The 18,398-nt window shown below is 42.0% G+C and overlaps 1 protein-coding gene across 4 annotated transcripts in view; it reads right to left on the reverse strand.

Moving 5' to 3' along the window:
* Positions 1–18,398, reverse strand: part of PALM2AKAP2 (PALM2 and AKAP2 fusion) — a 232,062-nt gene that overhangs the window by 113,629 nt on the left and 100,035 nt on the right. For 3 of the 4 annotated variants that reach the window (XM_035097032.2, XM_035097034.2, XM_035097033.2), the window contains exon 7: positions 12,724–13,404. The exons of the other annotated variant lie outside the window; for it this stretch is intronic. In XM_035097032.2, the coding sequence (XP_034952923.2) occupies positions 12,724–13,404 (681 nt within the window). The remainder of the gene's footprint in view (positions 1–12,723; positions 13,405–18,398) is intronic. 4 annotated transcript variants of the gene reach the window in all.

The following is an 18,398-nucleotide window of genomic DNA, read 5'->3' on the forward strand; positions in this document are numbered from 1 at the left end:
ATTATTTTTCTCTTTTTAGATGTACACTTCACAAATCTCAGGTGCACACCATAAAGTAAAATAAAAATGCAGGATTATTTTTTTTGGGGGGGGGTCGGATCCCTGACGCACTCCTCCCTTTTGCTGTTCTGACTGCTCATGCTCACTCTCCTCTGCTCTCCATCCCACTTCCAGGGCATCATCACTGTGGCAAGAGGAACCGCATAGAGTGTGTTATGCAGAGCATCCCTGGGGAAGGGATTGGGGAGGGGGGAAAGATTGCAAGAGTACCAAATCCGGTGATGGGTTAATTAGGCGTGAGAGCATTGAGCGTGGCTCCAGATGAGTAGAAATAGAGCAGCAGCAGAAATGCAAGTTGGGTGGGAGAAATGCAAGTTAGTACTTTGATATTTTAGTGAGTGGGGTGAAGAAATGTTTGGATGCAAAACTGTCGGGAGATTATTATAGAGCATCCGGAGGAGTGAGAATTACAGAGTAAAAAGAGGACAAAGACACAGAAATAGGTGCAGTGAAAAGGCAGTTTTATTTACTTGTAATACTATACAGAGAGAAGGGAAGAAAAAAAAAAACCCAAACCCAGAAAGTAGCCACAGATACAGCATGGCTGTTGCTGGCAGTGTTCTGAAATCTCTTTTTATTTTTGTCTGTCTGTCTTTGATTATTATTATTTATCTGAAGAAAACAAAACAAAAAAAGCATATACAGTCTCAAAAAGTACACTTCAGGTTACAAAGGACAGCAGCTATTTTCAGCAATTCTAATCCAGTAGTTAGCACAGCAGTTTATTGTCGTTCTTTCTCTCCTCTGCAAAATGGGATCTTTTAAACCTTTGCTCACACAGAAAGTATGTGTGTGTGTAAAAAAAGGAAAAATCTCACCCATACTCTACATTCACCAGAAAACTGTATCTCACACAACATTTTCTTGAGCCCCTCTTTGTAAAAATAAAAATAATTTCAAATCTTTATGGCACACAGAAAATCTTTTAAAGGTTAGGTGTTTGCCCTTCTTCTGACCTGGCTTTGTACTTGCTGATGAAAAGGAAAAACCGTTTTTAAATGGATTTGTCTCTTGCCGTGGCCTATACAGTATGTACAACCTCAGTTGTGTTGGCTGGTGTATAGCTAATGAGAATTATAGTCCAGAACATCTGGGAAACTGAACTGGAGGACTTGGTTAAACCCGGGAAGGGAAACATGAGGTTCTTCAGATGTGTCTGAACTACAACTCCCATCATCCTTGAACACTGGCTAGACTGACCGGGGCTAATGGGAGTTGGAGTCCAGCAACATCTGGAGAACCACAGATTCCCAAGCTAAACACTTGAATTCAGTGGGACTGACTTATGAACAAAAATGCAGTGGTCGGCAGCAAGTCTATGCATACTTACTTGGGGGTGTGCTCTGGGAAGCAATGTTATGTTTTTGTTTACATGGCAGTAGTTATTTCTATATTTGCATATATACATGTATAAATTAGCAGATGCAAAATTTTATACAAAACCTGCCATCTTTTGCCCACTTTTCCAGTGATGCATAACTGCATACTATGCAACTATCCCGTTTTAAGTGGGACACTTAAAGAATTTACAGAAGCTGTGTTGGCTTCCAATTCCAATTCTGGATGTCCCATTTTGGCTCCCTTGCTCTGGCCACACTAGAGCATGGGACCAAAAGACGTGCCTTTTTTTGGGTCCTGCACTGTTACAACAAAAAAACCAGAACCCAACTTACCTTTCCCCCATGTGCTGCCCACTCTTATTCCACTTTCCACTGCATCTTTCCAGCCAATGTACTTCTAGAAGCCGGTCTCCGCTTCCAAAAGTATGGCAGCAGCGGCAGGGGAGGTTGCAGCAGTGGCAGGCGAAGGTGCGAGGGAGGGAGCCCAGAGGGGGGGCGGGGCATGAGCGACAGAGACGGGGCTGGAGCGAGAGGGTGTGTGTGGCCTCCATTGAGGTTGTGTCCCAATCTGCCTCACTCTGGTGTTGGAGGGTATGTAACTTGCCACCCTATCAGTTGGGGAGGGCAGAAGTTGAAGCCTTGTGTTTGTTTATGCACAGAGGACTTTTCCAAAGATGGCTTGGCTTAACTGGATTGTGAATCAAGCTGTCAGTCAGGCCATTGCAAACTGATACGTTTTTCAGGGGGAGGGGGGAGAAGACATGCAAACTGAATATAATGCTTGATCCTGATGTAATTTCGATCCCATAAATGCCTAGCTATGTGCTGAAGACTACATTCCCATGTGTACTTGCTTGGGAGTATGCCTCACTGAACTCAACAGTGTGGGATGTGATACATAAGTAGCAGTCAAGTACAACATTCCTTGTTTTCCTAGAGAAGACATGCCAGCGAATGTTTGGTCCAGCCAGTCGAAAGCTTCCTGTTTCCTCCTGGCCTGGAGCATCCTTCCTCTTGCACAGGGATCCCCAAACTGCAGCCCTCCAGATGTTTTGGCCTTCAACTCCCATGATCCCTAGCTAACAGGACCAGTGGTCAGGGATGATGGGAATTGTAGTCCAAAACATCTGGAGGGCCGAAGTTTGGGGATGCCTGCTCTTGCATGTGACTAGAGGTGGGTGTGACCTTACCTGCCCAGGAAACAAAAGGGCAAGGCTCTTTTCCCATCTTCCTTTCGTCGTGTGAACTGCAGTGACTGCCAGTCTGCAGTCACTGGGATTATCCTCCCATATGGGGTAGATCCAAGTGTATATACTTTGTAACCAAGTCTGCCTTCAGGGATCCAACTGTGAACTGATGATGTGAGTAAACTTCTTTTATATACAGTCATACCTCGGTTTAAGTATGCTTCGGTTTGAGCATTTTCAGTTTAAGTACTCCGTGGACCCGTCTGGAATGGATTAATCCACTTTCCATTACTTTCAATGGGAAAGTTCGCTTCAGGTTAAGTACGCTTCAGGTTAAATACGGACTTCCAGAACCAATTACACTCATACCTCGGGTTAAGTATGCTTCGGTTTGAGTACTCCGCGGACCCATCTGGAACGGATTAATCCACTTTCCATTACTTTCAATGGGAAAGTTCGCTTCAGGCAAAGTATGCTTCAGTTTATGTACGCGGACCGTCTGGAACGGATTAATCCACTTTCCAATACATTCAATGGGAAAGTTCGCTTCAGGTTAAGTACAGACTTCCGGAACCAATTGTGTATTTAAACCAAGGTACCACTAGACTGTAAACAAGATTGTGGCATGTTTATTCTTTTTAATAGGGATTACAAGGAAATTTAGCAGGAACATACAATTCAGTACTGAATTGTATGATAGTGAGAGGCTTACACAAGCCTGCAACCAGCTATCTGCTGTGCGTTTATAAGGGAAATGTAAAACTCTGCTAAGTAAAGGAACTTCTAGCTATATTAATAAACAATATATCTTCTCTTGCCTCCCTGAATATTCCCACAAACAGGACTTGTGAGCAAACATGTTTAGGATTGTGCTATATGTTATTTGCTTATTAGCGGGGATAGCTCATGTGCTTAAAGTTACATCAGTTAACCAGCTATTGCTGCACTCTAGGTACGCTATCTTACAAAATGAATGTTATAAGGATGCTAAGTTGTCTGAAGGGCATCTGAAAGGAGGTTTCTGTATTTTAAATGAATTGTGAGTTCAATCCAACCCAACTTTAAAATTGCACCGATTTTGCCATCATCAATGGGTCTTTGAAGTGCTGAACTTTGGCAGGATTGGGCTCTAGTGTTTTAAAGTCAAGATACTTTAGATCAGCATATTTTGCTAACCTGGAAAGGCTTAACGAATTGCTGTTTGAAAAGCCTCCTTTGGAATTCAGTTAATCTGAAAAGCTTGATTTGCAGAAGATTCTCTTTTCAGAATATAATTTAAATGGATCCCATTTTTTATTGGCGTGCAGGAGTTCTCTCTCAGTAGACTTGGAAAAGTCTTATTATAAAACAGGTGGATATTATGCATAAATAAGATTGGTTATTTATAGCAGTGAGATATTTTGCAACATGCTCAATAATATTTATGAATTAAGATGTGTGTATTAGGGATGGAAGTTTATGTCAATTTTGGTTATCTCAGTTTCTCTTATTTCCAGCTTTAAATTTAAGTTTTTCACATTTTGCAGCAATTTGTGGTTTTGTTTTGTTTTTTAAAGAAAATCTGCATGAAAATTCATCAGCATTTAAGTGCAAATTTCTCCTAATGTACACATTTTTGCATGCAATTTTGACTAATGTACATATTTTTTCAAGCATTTTTTAATAACCTAATGCATTTCACCGTGTTATGTTCACCAATACATTGATTTCTCTCTAATGTATGCACTTCGCAAGCACTGTTTGGTTGGTGAAAGCAAAGTTTGGCTAAGTGTGGATTTTGAAGCTCCGTTTTGGTTTCCCTATTGCTTTGGAAAGTGCAAATTTGATAGGTGTGTGATGTGATAGGTGGGGAGAGAGAGGGAGCATAGTCCGTTGAAAGTTAAGAGTGGTTCTACACATTATGCTGCGTGAGATGTTAGGTGGAACATTGCAATCCTATACAGTATGTGTTTACTCCTACATGTACTGTAATGTCTTACTGACTTTGGCAGAGCCTGCTCTCAGGAGGGCAGATAATTGTAGCCAAAGATGGCACAATCCTGACTGCACAAACCAGACTGCAAAGGAACCCTGAAACAATCTAGAAGAGGGGAATTGCATGAGATTCTTGCCAATTGATTCAAAATCACATCCAGTAGCACCCAGCTGTCTCTAGACTGAACTCAAAGGTTTCAAGCCTGCTGGTATCGTCTTCTTATGCATGGATGATATCGTTTTGGATACAAAGGGACCCACGTTTAGAGAATTGAGTTTGCTGTTACTGTATAGATCTGCTGCCTGTTTGGTGCCAGACCGTGACCTGTGATTTTTTTATTGGGCTGTATTCTTGGAGCTCATCAAACAGAATTATTTGTATCGCGCTTCAGGACACAGCCTATTCATAGCAGTCCTGACATTTATTTATTGTGTAAAAATAAAATTTAAGTGTCAGATTTCAAGGAAAGGCGAACACCTGAAAGCGTTGAACTTTCATCGAAAAACAGCAGTGTCCAGCATTTAGTAGTAAGTAATGTCTTCACTGCTTGAACCTCCACTAACTTTAAACTTTGCATTGTTTATACTATTTTCTTAACATGAAGTAGTGCAGTGGAAGGGGGAACACAGAGGAATGTAGTTCCAGTACATTTTTTTTCCAGAGCAGAAACAATGCTGCCATCTGCCAGAATAATTGACAGACAGATAATGAAACTTCTGAGTTAGTTGCAGATTAGCATAGAGGAAGGAAGAGAACGAGGGAAACAGTGAAGAAGAGGCTGGGTATGTTGTCACCTTTCTTTGATGGGATTCCTGCTTCATACTAGTAGTTTAAATGGTCACACTTCTTTGAAAGGTTGCTTGCCTTTCTAATTCAAAGCTGACTGTTGCTATTCAGCTAGCTGAAGATCTTTTGTTTAACTTGTCTAACAAGTTGAAAGAACAGTCTGGTTTAAGAACGATTTGGTTTACAAACTCCGCAAAACCGAAAGTAGTGTCTTGGTTTGAGAACTTTACCTTGGTCTAAGAACGGAATCCGAAACGGTGGAAAGGCACTGGCAGTGGGAGGCCTCATTAGGGAAAGCGCGCCTCGGTTTAAGAACGGTTTCGGTTTAAGAACGGACTTCTGGAACGGGTGAAGTTCGTAAACTGAGGTACCACTGTGTGTGTGTGTGTGTGTGTACACACACACACATATAATTTATTATTTATACCCCGCCCATCTGGCTGGGTTTCCTCAGCCACTCTGGGCAGCTTCCAACAGAAGAATAAAATAATCGATTAAAGATTAAAAGCCTCCCTAAATAGGGCTGCCTTCAGATGTCTTCTAAAAATCTGGTAGCTGTTTTTCTCTTTGACATCTGATGGGAGGGTGTTCCACAGGGCGGGTGCCACTACCGAGAAGGCCCTCTGCCTGGTTCCCTGCAACTTGGCTTCTCGCAACGAGGGAACCGCCAGAAGGCCCTCTGCGCTGGACCTCAGTGTCCGGGCAAAACGATGGGGGTGGAGACGCTCCTGATCACCTCAGTTGCTGCCTGCATTTTTAGACTTTCCTTGAGGACATGGCTGTGGACTCTCCTGGGTTGCTGATGGGTGTGTGTGTGTGTGTCATGACTACACCACTGCTAGCAGGTAATCCTAAACCTCTGTTGTGAAGGGGACACAAACAATCATGCAATTCCCTCTGCATCCAGAACTGCCGGATGCACTATTCAAGGCCCCAATGGGCTGCTGTCTTGTTTTCTATCAATGATCTATAAATGAAAAGACCCTTTAAAAAAATGATAAATGATCGTGCCAAAGCACTTCTATGCTTGAGTCACAATTTGTCCATGTTTTCCCTGTTGACTTGGCTGGAATAAGGACCAATCTGTTGTATAGCCTACCTCCCCTCCCCCAGAATTCTGCAATGCCCCAACATGCAGCTGAGAGGAGCGACTTGTGAGGCCATATAGGATGCAGTTAAAGTCAGAACAACACTATGAGAAACACAGGTAGGGGCCCCAGATTTGCAGACCGTGCCATATTAGTTATGTCTCCGAGAGATACATCATGCCCTTTTTTTTTGGATCGAATAGGAGACTAAAAGCGAATGTTGTGTTCATACAGCTTTGGGGCGCAGCCTGCATTGCTGGAGGTCTCCGGGAGAGAATGAGAAAGAAGAGCGTGCTAAGGCATTTTGTCCAATGGCACATCATACCTAGTTTTTGTCATTCATTTAGATAATATCACAAAGGCAAACTGGAGGAGTAATGTAAACATATACTATACAGTACATCAGCCACAGGAAACCAAAAGAGAAAAACAACCCTGTAATTCTTTTCTTTCTGTATTGATACTCCTTTAACTGTAAGGGGATGCTGTTCTGTTCTACACCTCTTTCTTTAAAAAATAATAATCAGATAAGGATGTAGTGATTTTTGCCAGGATGGGGACAGGGGAATCCTCAAGAAAACTTAGGTGAACTTGTAGAAACTTTGAAAATACAAAATATAGAAAAAATGTACAGGTTACTTGTTGTTTTTTATTCTAGGAAAACACGTTGAGAAGATTTTCCTCCCTTGTTGTATTTTTAAATTTTATTTACAAAAGTTAAGGCGAAAATATTAATCGTGCCACCCAGTCATGAAGCTAATCCTTTCTGCCTACAGTTACTTAAATAAACGTGTTTTTTCTGTGCTGGAATTGCAAACAAGCAATCATTGAAAGAACATCTAGGCGCTCTAAGGGTGTATCTACCTTACAGACTTGCAACTGAGAACTGCAGTTCTGCGAGAGGCACGAGAGATTGAAAAGGAATTGTCAGCCCCCTTCCCAGTCTGCAGTTCTCAAGATACTTTGAGGGAAGCCACTGAAGTTGTAAAAATGGCACAAATGTGAATCTAAGTGATAACAAGCACCAGGGAAACTCAGCCGGAAATCTCTCTCTCGTTCTTACACTGTCTAGGCTCTTTGTTTTTTTAACTGTTACTTTCCAGGTCTATCCTCTTTCCAGCATAGAAGAATTGTGGATGGGGAAAAAATGAAATAGAATTAGTTTAGCAACATAGGAATCTGTCTTATACCACATCAGAGCATTAGTCTATTTCTAGCCTGGTATTGTCTGCTCTGACTGGCAGCTCTCCTTCATTTCTTCCCTGTCCTTACCTGAAGATGCCAGACCCTTTGCCATGCCAACCAGGTGATCTACGACTGAGCTATATGATCCCTCCCTTAAAAACACTCCCCCTCCACCTTGAAACTCAGTTATTCTAGAACAATAGGTAAAGGTAAAGGGACCCCTCACCATTAGGTCCAGTTGTGACCGACTTTGGGGTTGCGGCGCTCATCTCACACTATTGGCCGAGGGAGCCAGCGTACAGCTTCCAGGTCATGTGGCCAGCATGACTAAGCCGCTTCTGGTGAACCAGAGCAGCACACGGAAACGCCATTTACCTTCCCACTGTAGTGGTACCTATTTATCTACTTGCACTTTGACGTGCTTTCAAACTGCTAGGTTGGCAGGAGCTGGGACCGAGCAATGGTAGCTCACCCCGTTGTGGGGATTCGAACCGCCACCTGTGTTCCAGATTCTAAAACAATATGCATGCCCAAATCTAGATGATTCAGTTAATATTGTTATTATTGTTATTTATTTAATTTGTTAGTTCCAGCCCAAAGCAACTTACATTTTTGCTATGCTTCATTCATTTTCATATGGGTAAATTCTCCAGATGTATACAAAGAGCATTGCCTGATGTACAACTGAATGGGATGGCCTCTGATCATGCGTGCATTGGACCCTGTTGAAAGTTTGGGGTGCAGCCGATATATTCACTCATGTAAACACGACTATTTTGGGCTGCAGAGTTGATCAGATATTATGGCTTGGAAGCAAGACTAAGTTTTTCGAGCTGATTTCCCTTTGAACAATGGGACCCAAGTTCAACTAACTTGGCTTGGATCTGAGGGGATGCGCTAATACTCTTTGAGAAGCCAGCAGGGGTAAATCCATAGAGCTCAAGACCCATCTGTTGGTTTGAATGCAGTTCAGGTGTGCTTAGGTGAATCATGTCTACTGTAGGTTGTGCTTGATAGGAAACTAGTCTCTGATATATTTTAAAGAAGCCATTGTAGATGACTCCATGAAAATGATCATTGTTTTCCTGGTTTAACATTGACTTGGCATACATGAAGAAGCCCAAGAAGCTGACTTCTCAGGGCTTAACAATGAGTGAAAATCAGTTTTCTGTATCAAGGGAAATAGCTCTCTGTATCAAGAGAGCTTTTGTGCTCTCTTTCTAACCATTAAGGGTTAAACTTTGCTGTGCCCTTATATCTTATAACAATGTCATCTGAAGCATTTTGATGCTAAATGAATGAACTTGGTGTTATCCCTAAACCTTTTCCATAACTATGCAACTTGAAAACAAAAGTACCTAAACCTAATAATAACATTTCCCAATGCTACCTATGCAAGTTGGAGCTGCAAATGGTTACCATTTTTATCTCCCTTTTGCCATGCGAGACATAATATACCACAGAATCCTTCAGTTCACTAACTGGGCTACGTCAAGGACACTGAAGCTAAAAGGGGCATTGAATTTGTTTGGAACTGGCAAAAAATGGAATTGCAGGGGTATGGAAGAGACCAGATGGACGCTGTGTGGGAAATTATGGGCTATGCCACACGTAACCTAACAAACCAAAAATAGAGGGAATAATATTAATATTAATAATTTGTTTTTAAGTAGATGGATGCTGTTATCCATTAGAAATGCAGGGATCAGCTGGAAAACTTGCTTAATCTCTTTGCACCTCTGTAAGTTTATTTTATTGTATTTGTTGTATTGTTTATAATGTTGAATGGATATTCAACATTGGTTTTGAAATCACCATACCCCCCTTGACAGAAAATAAAATAACTGCATGAGAGAGACCATCCTTCGAAGAGATAATCTACTCTTTTTAAGGCTGTGATCCAATGCACACTTATGTGGGAGCATGTTCCATTGAAATCAAGGGCAACATACTACCAAGTAAATGTGTTTAAGACCAGGATATGATATAATCTTGCAAATCCTGCTGTGGCCGTTTGGTATTCCCAACATGAAAGTTACCATGCATGGCACAGAAAGAAAAGAGTTAAGAGTGGAAACATCATTCAACACAATGTTTAAAGCTAATAGTTAATACAGTGAAAGCAGCACGAGAGAGAGAGAGAGAGAGAGAGAGAGAGAGAGAGAGAGAGAGAGAGAGAGAGAGAGAGAGAGAGAGAGAGAGAACAGGTACATTGTGAGAAACAACCTCAGATGCTGGCTTTGCCGCTGTTCTAAAAAATGAAATTCCTCCTTGGTTGAAATCATTTTAATGCCTCTAGAAAATAGTGTTTCTAATTTGAGTGTCACACATGTAGCTCTCAACCAGAAATATATCCACTGGAAAAATAGCCAGTGGGATACAAAGCCTAAGCAAGGTTGCTGTAGCCAGGGTATAGATCTGTTGTTTCCCATCAGTCTCAAATTACTACAGTGGCTTCATTTGTGCCTCCTTCCAGTCTGAGACTTCATCAACAGGCTGTCTTTTCACATAAGGGTGCCTTGAAGAGGACACCTATCACTTGCATTAGTCAGAAATTGCCACCGGGAGTCATGGGCTTAAATGAGCAATTCTGAAATTCTTACCACCGTACAACCCCAATGGGCTCCGAAAGGGAGTTCTACAACAGTGCAGATAGAAAAAAAAAAGCTGTATCGGTACATGTGTAAGTTCACCACAGGTTCATTGATGATAATCATCATCATAATTGATCGCGAGATACTTGTTTGAAACAATGGGCCAGCTCAAATGCCTTCAAGGAGGGAGTGGCAGAAGGCCTCACACATTCTCCATGGCTCCGCCATTTAATTCGCTGTGGGAAACATAAGTGACCAAACAGGAGATCCCACTGTTGCTTGAATGTGGGGTGTATTATAAGCTTAAGAGATCAGATCCTCTGGATTTAGAGGGTAGCATCTTTTAAGGTCAGAAGAGAACTCACAGACAAGCAATCATGGGATCTTCCGTTTTTTCTTCACTTTTCCTCACAGCGAGAAAGTAACATAAAAGGAGCATGTGAACTCAAGAACCAGTCTTGTCAATCTCCCCTCAGCGGCTATCCTAAGGGAAAATAATGTCTGACTTTGCCCAATGAGACAAAGTGGGAAAGGACCCTCTGTTATGCTGCGACCTTTATGACTCACAGAGCATTCCTTCATGATGAAATGAGAGAGTGAAAGGCTATTTTGCTGAACTTTTGGAAAACAAGGAGGACTATGAGTCACCTTGGGTGAATGGGTCCCTAATTGCCTCCTCTTGGTCGCCAGCCGTTGAAGTGCAATGTTATTGAAAACCGTTCCAGTGATACAAAAAAACAGCACCTCAATTTGGTCTACTCTAATTTCTTCCTGAAGAAAAACTCTATGAATGCTCTGAGGCTACATGAACACAAAAGCAGAGCTTGCTCCAATCTGAAGGCATCAGCTTCCTCATTTTGCTCTTCCCCTTTTCTGGGACAAACTTGATAACATACTCTGGATGAAACTTATCTAATAACTTGAGAACTGGGCCTTTTCTCTCCTTAGGGAAAACTGCAACTTTCCTAACTGCTTTTGGTAGGAACAGTGATCAAACCATGCAACCATTATCATATCCTCAAGTCAACTGCAAACGAATCTTTCACATACCAGGGTTCCACAGGCCACAAAAATTAAAAATTAAAAAAATAATGGAGGCACTGTTACCAAAAGGCAAGTCACTGAAATCAGTGCCTGCACTTCAGTCATGGACCTGTCACCCGCAACATGCCTACTTCCGTCTGAAGGTACAGAGCTGGAACAGGTGCACAATACTGTAATACTGTAACCTGGAAGATTTAGGGAAGGCCAAAACCCAAGCCCAAAACCATCACTCTCAATTTGCTAGGCAGAAAAAGAATTCAATTTCACTGTCAGCTGCGTTTGTTGGCGTGAACCATGTTGTGTTTCTGTTGTCGTAAAATATACTCCAGGCCTGCCAGCTTTTGCCAACCCGGTGTCCTTCAAGATGGTTTGGACTACAAGCCCCATTAGCTGTGGTCCTGGTTGAGGCTGATGGGGGTTGTGGTCCAAAACACCTGGATGGCACAAAATTGTTGGATGCTGCTTTGGCCAGTCACACAGCTGTACACACACAAGTCCCATTGAAGCCAATGATACCACCTACATTGAACACTCTTCTGAGGAGCCCAAGGAGTAGCTACAGCTCTGTAGCTACTGTGGAACATTAATTCATAGCAGTGAAGCTGGCACACAACCCCATTGCAAGCCCCATGGAAATGAATGGAGGTTGCACAGGAGCAGTGCTTTGCTGAGTCAAACTCACTTGTTTGTGACCTACCCGCTAAGCACAAGCCCCAGTGGTTATGTTGGAGGTTTTATGGGGCAAGTCTTGCTGAAAAACTACCAGAACAAAACAAAGGTTGTGAAGCTGTTTGGGGAAGGAAGAGTCCAAATGTTGTAATATCAAAATGCTAGCATGACCATGTGCTCTCCCCTTGCCCCAGTAAAAAATAAAACCTATTTGTTTGTGGTTTTTTTTGTTTTTTTAAGAAAACACACACTCACATTAAAATGCAGTTTAAGGCTCACATGTATGTGAAACTTAAAAGAGTCCTGCAAAATCCTTGGAGGCTGATCATACCTGCTAGATATATAAAGTAAAGTTCTTAATATACATTTATAAGTTCCATAAATATATGCAATATATAAATATGCATATTCACACACAACCATCGATGCATATTCATATATTATATATTTATATAGATATATAGATATAGATAAGATCTGTTTCAAATACGAAAGTGATTTTGTGTGTGTCCACTTTCCGTTTCTGTCTCACCCTTTTAAAAAATAATCCTAAAACAGTGCATTAGGTGAGAAATCACAATTTCACAATTCATCTCCCTTAAAGAACTAGAAAAACCAGAGAAACCCAACTGCAAGGCAATGGAGGCAGTCACTTCCAGTTCACAGTATTGCAGTTAGAAAAATACAGTGAGGTCTAAGGGAGTGATGGAGCACAAGCTGCTCGGAAGAAGAAGAAGAAAGGAAGAGGTGGTCACATGACAATACAGCATTGACAGCGCTTTTTCTTTTCTGTACCTGGGAGTTTTTCCATTGGTAGACTTTCCTCCTTCCCCTCTGGTGAGGAGGGCTCAGTTGTGTCCGATAAGGGCCTCCCAGAAACCAACTCCGCAGCATTTCCATCCATGGTTGAGACATCCGTCACAGTCTTCTCACGTAGCGACTTTTCGTCGTCTTCGTCGATGAGGACCAGTTCGGCTTTGATTGTCTCATCATAGCCCAGCACCTTTTTTGTCTCATCTTCATCATCAATGTTTTGGTAACCCATAAATATCATTGTTACAGGGTGATCTGCGGTGGCTTCTGGGACTTCATCCCCAGTGAGTTTTGCTTGGTGTCGTGGGTTCTCGGAATGCCTTTTGCTGGATTTGTGCACCATCTCTAGTTTGGCCTCTTTGAAAAGCATCTGTTCCTTCATATGGCTGAGGTTTCCGTCCATTATCGACACAGTCCCTCCTTTTACGCTTGATTGTCCAGCCTTCTGAATGAGTTCGTCTACATCCTTTGAGCTCAACTTGTGCACTCCGTTTTCTACCACCGCACCCGCAGAGTGCATCTCATAGACTACTTTGGTACCATCGTCATAGACTTTGATTCCTCTTTGAAGGGCAGCCTCTGGGCCAATGGGGGACGTAGAGAGAATCTTGGTCTCTCCTGTCTGTTTGTCTTTCTCCACATTAATTTCCATGCTGTACAAAGCTTGAATGGAAACAAGAGAGGAAGTGCATGTTACAACAAAAAGAAGCATGTGAATGGTTAATTGCCAAACAGACAAGCAGACAACTGCACCCTGCCCTGCCCTGCCCCCCAGTAAGGTGTCGCCTAAAGCGCCTAGCGATCTATGTTAGTGGTGTGGTGCATACTGTGAAGAAAAGCCATTGTTAACCTACAGCGCTCAATGAAACTGGTGCGAGCCATATCCTCTATCAACCTGAGCAGAGAGCTTCCTAATATTACCTGTGTTCAAGGGATTCTGTTAAATTAGGGTGGTGACAAACAAGCAGGTCTACCACCATGTCTCCATGGCCAAATGACTTCAAACTCTTAGGACCAGTGTACGTGCTTACCTGACTGATCCAGATAATGAGGATATTATATACAGCACTGAAAGTCAATCAAGAATTTCAAGTGACATGGAGTTTCTTCACCACTGTCAGCCATTCCTTTGGGTGTAGCTGTTGTTTTTGGTGCAGGAGAACCTCCACTTTATCAGGAGAAGACATCCAGAGTGTATCATATCACCATGAGGAAGTGTCAGGGAGCATGGGATACATCAACATGTGTAGATTAGGGTGTATGCCGTGATTCTGCTAGACTGCAGAAAAGCTACAGAATGTGGTAATGGGAGTACAAAATTCAGCTCCCTGAGAATCTCAGCTTCAGCTAACAAAGCCATTCTCTAGTCCTGCGAAGATATGGGTGTGGGTTATACAATCTCAGAAGCCAATGCTCAGTAAGTTGCTCAAGGAGATTTCCAATAGCCGGGGCTTCGGAGCCCTGTACACACATTTTGAGAAGAAAAAGAAAGAATGTGAATCTGATTGAGCCACTTAACTTATGCATGCTGCAAATTTCAGCATACATAGGCCTTCCTGAGAGTACTGAAACATAAAATATGAGCTTCCATGCTGCCTTGTACAAATATTTCCACCAAGGATTTAGATACTTTTCCTGCTTAGCCTACCAAAATCTGAGGGGAAGCTTGAACGGTCTTCCATAAGGTTTACAAAAACTAAGAAAGATGGGCAAGCTTGGCTTCAGTTATCACTCTTAACCCAGCAGTGAAAACAGGGAAAGATCAAATGGAAACAGAGGAAGGAGGCTTAGTGTGCCTGAAATACAAGGGAGGAGCAAGGAATTGGCCTCCAGCTTCACAGCATCATTAATACAGCTAGTCAATGCAGTTTCCACTTCCTGATCCATCCAAGGCCTGGCTCACAAATGCACACAACAACAGTTGATTCATTTGCACTCAGTGTACATAGTATTATGACACACATGTTGACTCCACTGAAAGTACTGCATTTTGCTATGAGAAAGTATTAAAGTTCTTTCTACAACAACAGATCTGTGGCAGTCCATTCACATGCAGAAGTCACCTCTTGATATGAAGTTATCGAATGGCAAGCATGCATGCATGCATGTATGTATAAACTGTCCTTAAGATGCACATGACAGCTGGGTTGGGATGCATGAGGGTTGGGATGCATAAACAGAACAGAATCAATTGGTACACATAGGAAGAAGCAGTAGAAGGTGGCACAAACCTTGAGCAATGCTTCTACCCACCCACTCAGTTCTGATCATCTGCTGGCACTTCAATATATTGTTTATTTAAATTTAATTTTCTGAATTTGGCTTCTGGTCTGTTTCACCTCCCCGATTCATGGCAGGTTAGGATCTAAATGCAACCCATTTCAAAACCTCAAATACTAGTGTTTGGGAATTTTGATGCAGTTTTGGCACTCTGGGTAGATTAAAATTTATGCTTCTGAGTTGACTCCCTCAAGGCCTTCCTTCCATCTATATCGGTATATAATTAGAAAAACAAACAAACCCCGTAAACATTTGTTGTATAAGCTCTCACTCAAGGACCAGCTACGAGCTGAAAACTTATCCACTTATTTGGAAGTAAGTCTCATTGAACTCCATATAGGTCTGAGCAAACAGGCATAAGATCAGGCTGCAAACCATTTTCTAAGAACAAATAATATATTGACACTGTAATAAAAGTTTAGAGAGAGGCAGTCTTCGCAGCCTATTAATATGAAAGAGGACTGATTTGGAATGTACCATGATATCCCAAAGAGAACTTGTAAAAAACAACATGGCATTACTACAAGTAACAGACTAAGTTACAATCAATCACCCATTCCCACCACTCTTCTGAGTAATACCCCTCCCCACCCTCTCACTATATATAAGGGTCTGGTGACTTCTGTTTTAGTGTATCTGAAGAAGTGTGCATGCACACGAAGGCTCATACCAATGACAAACTTAGTTGGTCTCTAAGGTGCTACTGGAAGGAACTTTGTTATTTTGTTTAGATTGATTAAGGATTTGTTATACTGTATATATGTCAATTCAAACATATTGGCTCCTCAACAGATTTCACCACCCCTCTCTCCTTTTTTCTAGCAAACAACCATAATGACTACTCTGGTACTGTATTAGCAACAGTTTAACTGAGCACAGTTTTAAAATGAAAATCCCAATGAAATTGGCCACAATGAATCAGAACAAAATATTGTTGATGTGGCATATACCTCAGCTGAGTCTATTAGTTCCGCTGCACTTTTTAAAAGAATACTGAACATAAATCACATCATTAGTTTTAACTGTGGTTCTTTGACCCACCAGCAGCTACATATTCCAAACTGGGGGTTTGGCCAAATTCTGTATTCTCATGGGATACTATAGGTTCAAAAACTCTACAATAAAGACCGACTAGTAATCGGGGTGCTTGAAAATTTTTTGTATATCTTTCAACATGAGATGACCTGTTCCTCACCTCCTACACTGATTTGTGGATCAGAACACAGCCATCCGCCACACTCCCACACCTTTCCAAATGTTGCAGCACAGTTCTTGGTTCAAAAAAAGTACAGTGGTACCTTGGTTCTCGAACTTAGTCAACTCCTGAAACCATTCGGAAACCCAGGCGCAGCTTCCGATTGGCTGCAGGAGCTTCCTGCACTCAATCGGAAGCCGCGGAAGCCGCGTCAGACATTCAGCTTCTGAAAAACGTTCACAAACCGGAACCCCCACGGTTTGCGGCGTTCGGGAGCCAAGCCGTTCGAGTACCAAGGTACCACTGTATTGACATGCATTTAACAATGCATATTTTGAGATAAATTATGCAGCAAATGGGAATTTTAAGAGAAAATACGTTCCAAAAAAGTTATTTAAATGTGATTATTTTTAGTACAGCTTTTTTTTAAAACCCTGCAGATTAATGTGGACATGGCATGGGACACCCTCATGAGTAACCACATGTGAAAGTGGCAGCAGAGACCAGAAATATATTGTTCTGTCCATCCCTACCTAGCAATAAGACCTGCAGAGGCACATGGGTTTGGATGGCAGGTGCTGTCAAGCTGAGGAAAGGCCATGCTTCCTGAAACACCCCTTGAGGGTTAGCAGTGATTCTTTGCAATTCAGAATGTTCGCAAAGTAGCAACAAGACAGCATTTATATAAAATCCCAAGTGGGGCCTCATTGCTTCTTTTCTTCTCAATTGAAACTGTGAGTAACACTGGCTTGTTGTTGTTGTTTTTTGATTGTCTGGAAATTGATAGGGTCACTGGTGGAAGCTACACCCTTGTGCAAATTAATTGAAACAAAAAATGAATTTAGTAGTACAAAACTCACATACACATGTACAAAACTCACATATATGTACATATGACCTCCTCTATTTTTACGCAGCATTTGAACATGGTTTGGCATGGAGTCTACTAGTTTCAAACAGTCACTGTGGATTTTCAGATCCCTGGACCACACTTGAACCAGCGCCTGAACGAGCTTCTCCATAGTCTACAGCACGGAGGCGACTTTTGCATATAGCCCACAAATTCTCAATGGGATTTACATCCGGGAAATTCCCTGGCCAATCAAGTACCTGTATTTGCTGCTCTGTCATGAATTCCTTCACCACTTTTGATGTGTGACAGGGGGCTAGGTCCTGCTGCAATATCCCAGTACCATCAGGATACTTCTTTTCCAGCTCTGGAATAACTCTCCTTCTTAGAACCTCAATATATTGTGGTGAGTGCATCATTCCTTCTATTGGCTGCAGGCTTCCGACACCATAACGATCAACTGACTTTTTGTGTTTGTTTTGAGTACAGGATTACGAGTAAGATAGAAAACATGCTTTGTTTCAATTAATTTGCACAAGGGTGTGTTTCAAGAGCTAGATCCAGCTTGCAGGCCAGCAACTGTCCATCCCGGTATTGCAGTTTGTACCTATGTATAGAAACTCTTTTACTGGTTCAGGTAATAGGTCTGCACTGAATCTAGTACACTGGCTCCAACTGTGGGAAGTCAGACGACCCAGGAAACCTTAGAAGTTGTGTATGATGAAGACAGATGCTCCCTTGTCGTTCAACGCCAACATCTGGTTCTCAGAAAAGAAGGCTGATTTTTTCACTCATTGTTTCTCTGCCCCAGAGCACAGAACACTACTAGCTGCAACATTTTGCTGATTCTGTCAACACAACAAAATGGTGCAAGCCTTGCACCCCATTGCAGACATGTTTAATGCAGAAAGGAACAAGACCCACTGAGCTCAACTGAACTTACTTCCTAGTGTACAATTCTTATGGCTGCAACTTAAATATTCCAAAGGTCAAATTTCCTCTCACTCTCAGATTAAATATCTTCAAACATTTTTTTTAAAATAACGCCCCCCATGCCATTAAATGAGGACTTGAGCCAATGTGATTTTGTAAGATTGCAGCACACTCAAACAATCGCAACATTGTTTTACATACATACATTGTGTATCTGAAGCTTGTGGTGTCCATATGCAGCTCTGGGATTTGATCATGCAGAAGTAAAACTATATACAGATGTGATCCCTTTGCTTAAGAATGTTGCAACCCCCCCCCCCTCATTAGCTCTGAGCTCTGCTCTTGTCCTTTTTAAAATGACTCGCATTTCACTCATATCCAGCCATTTCAGAGTTTTCT

This window comes from Zootoca vivipara, chromosome 16 (assembly GCF_963506605.1).
Source record: "Zootoca vivipara chromosome 16, rZooViv1.1, whole genome shotgun sequence".
Classification (NCBI taxonomy): domain Eukaryota; kingdom Metazoa; phylum Chordata; class Lepidosauria; order Squamata; family Lacertidae; genus Zootoca; species Zootoca vivipara.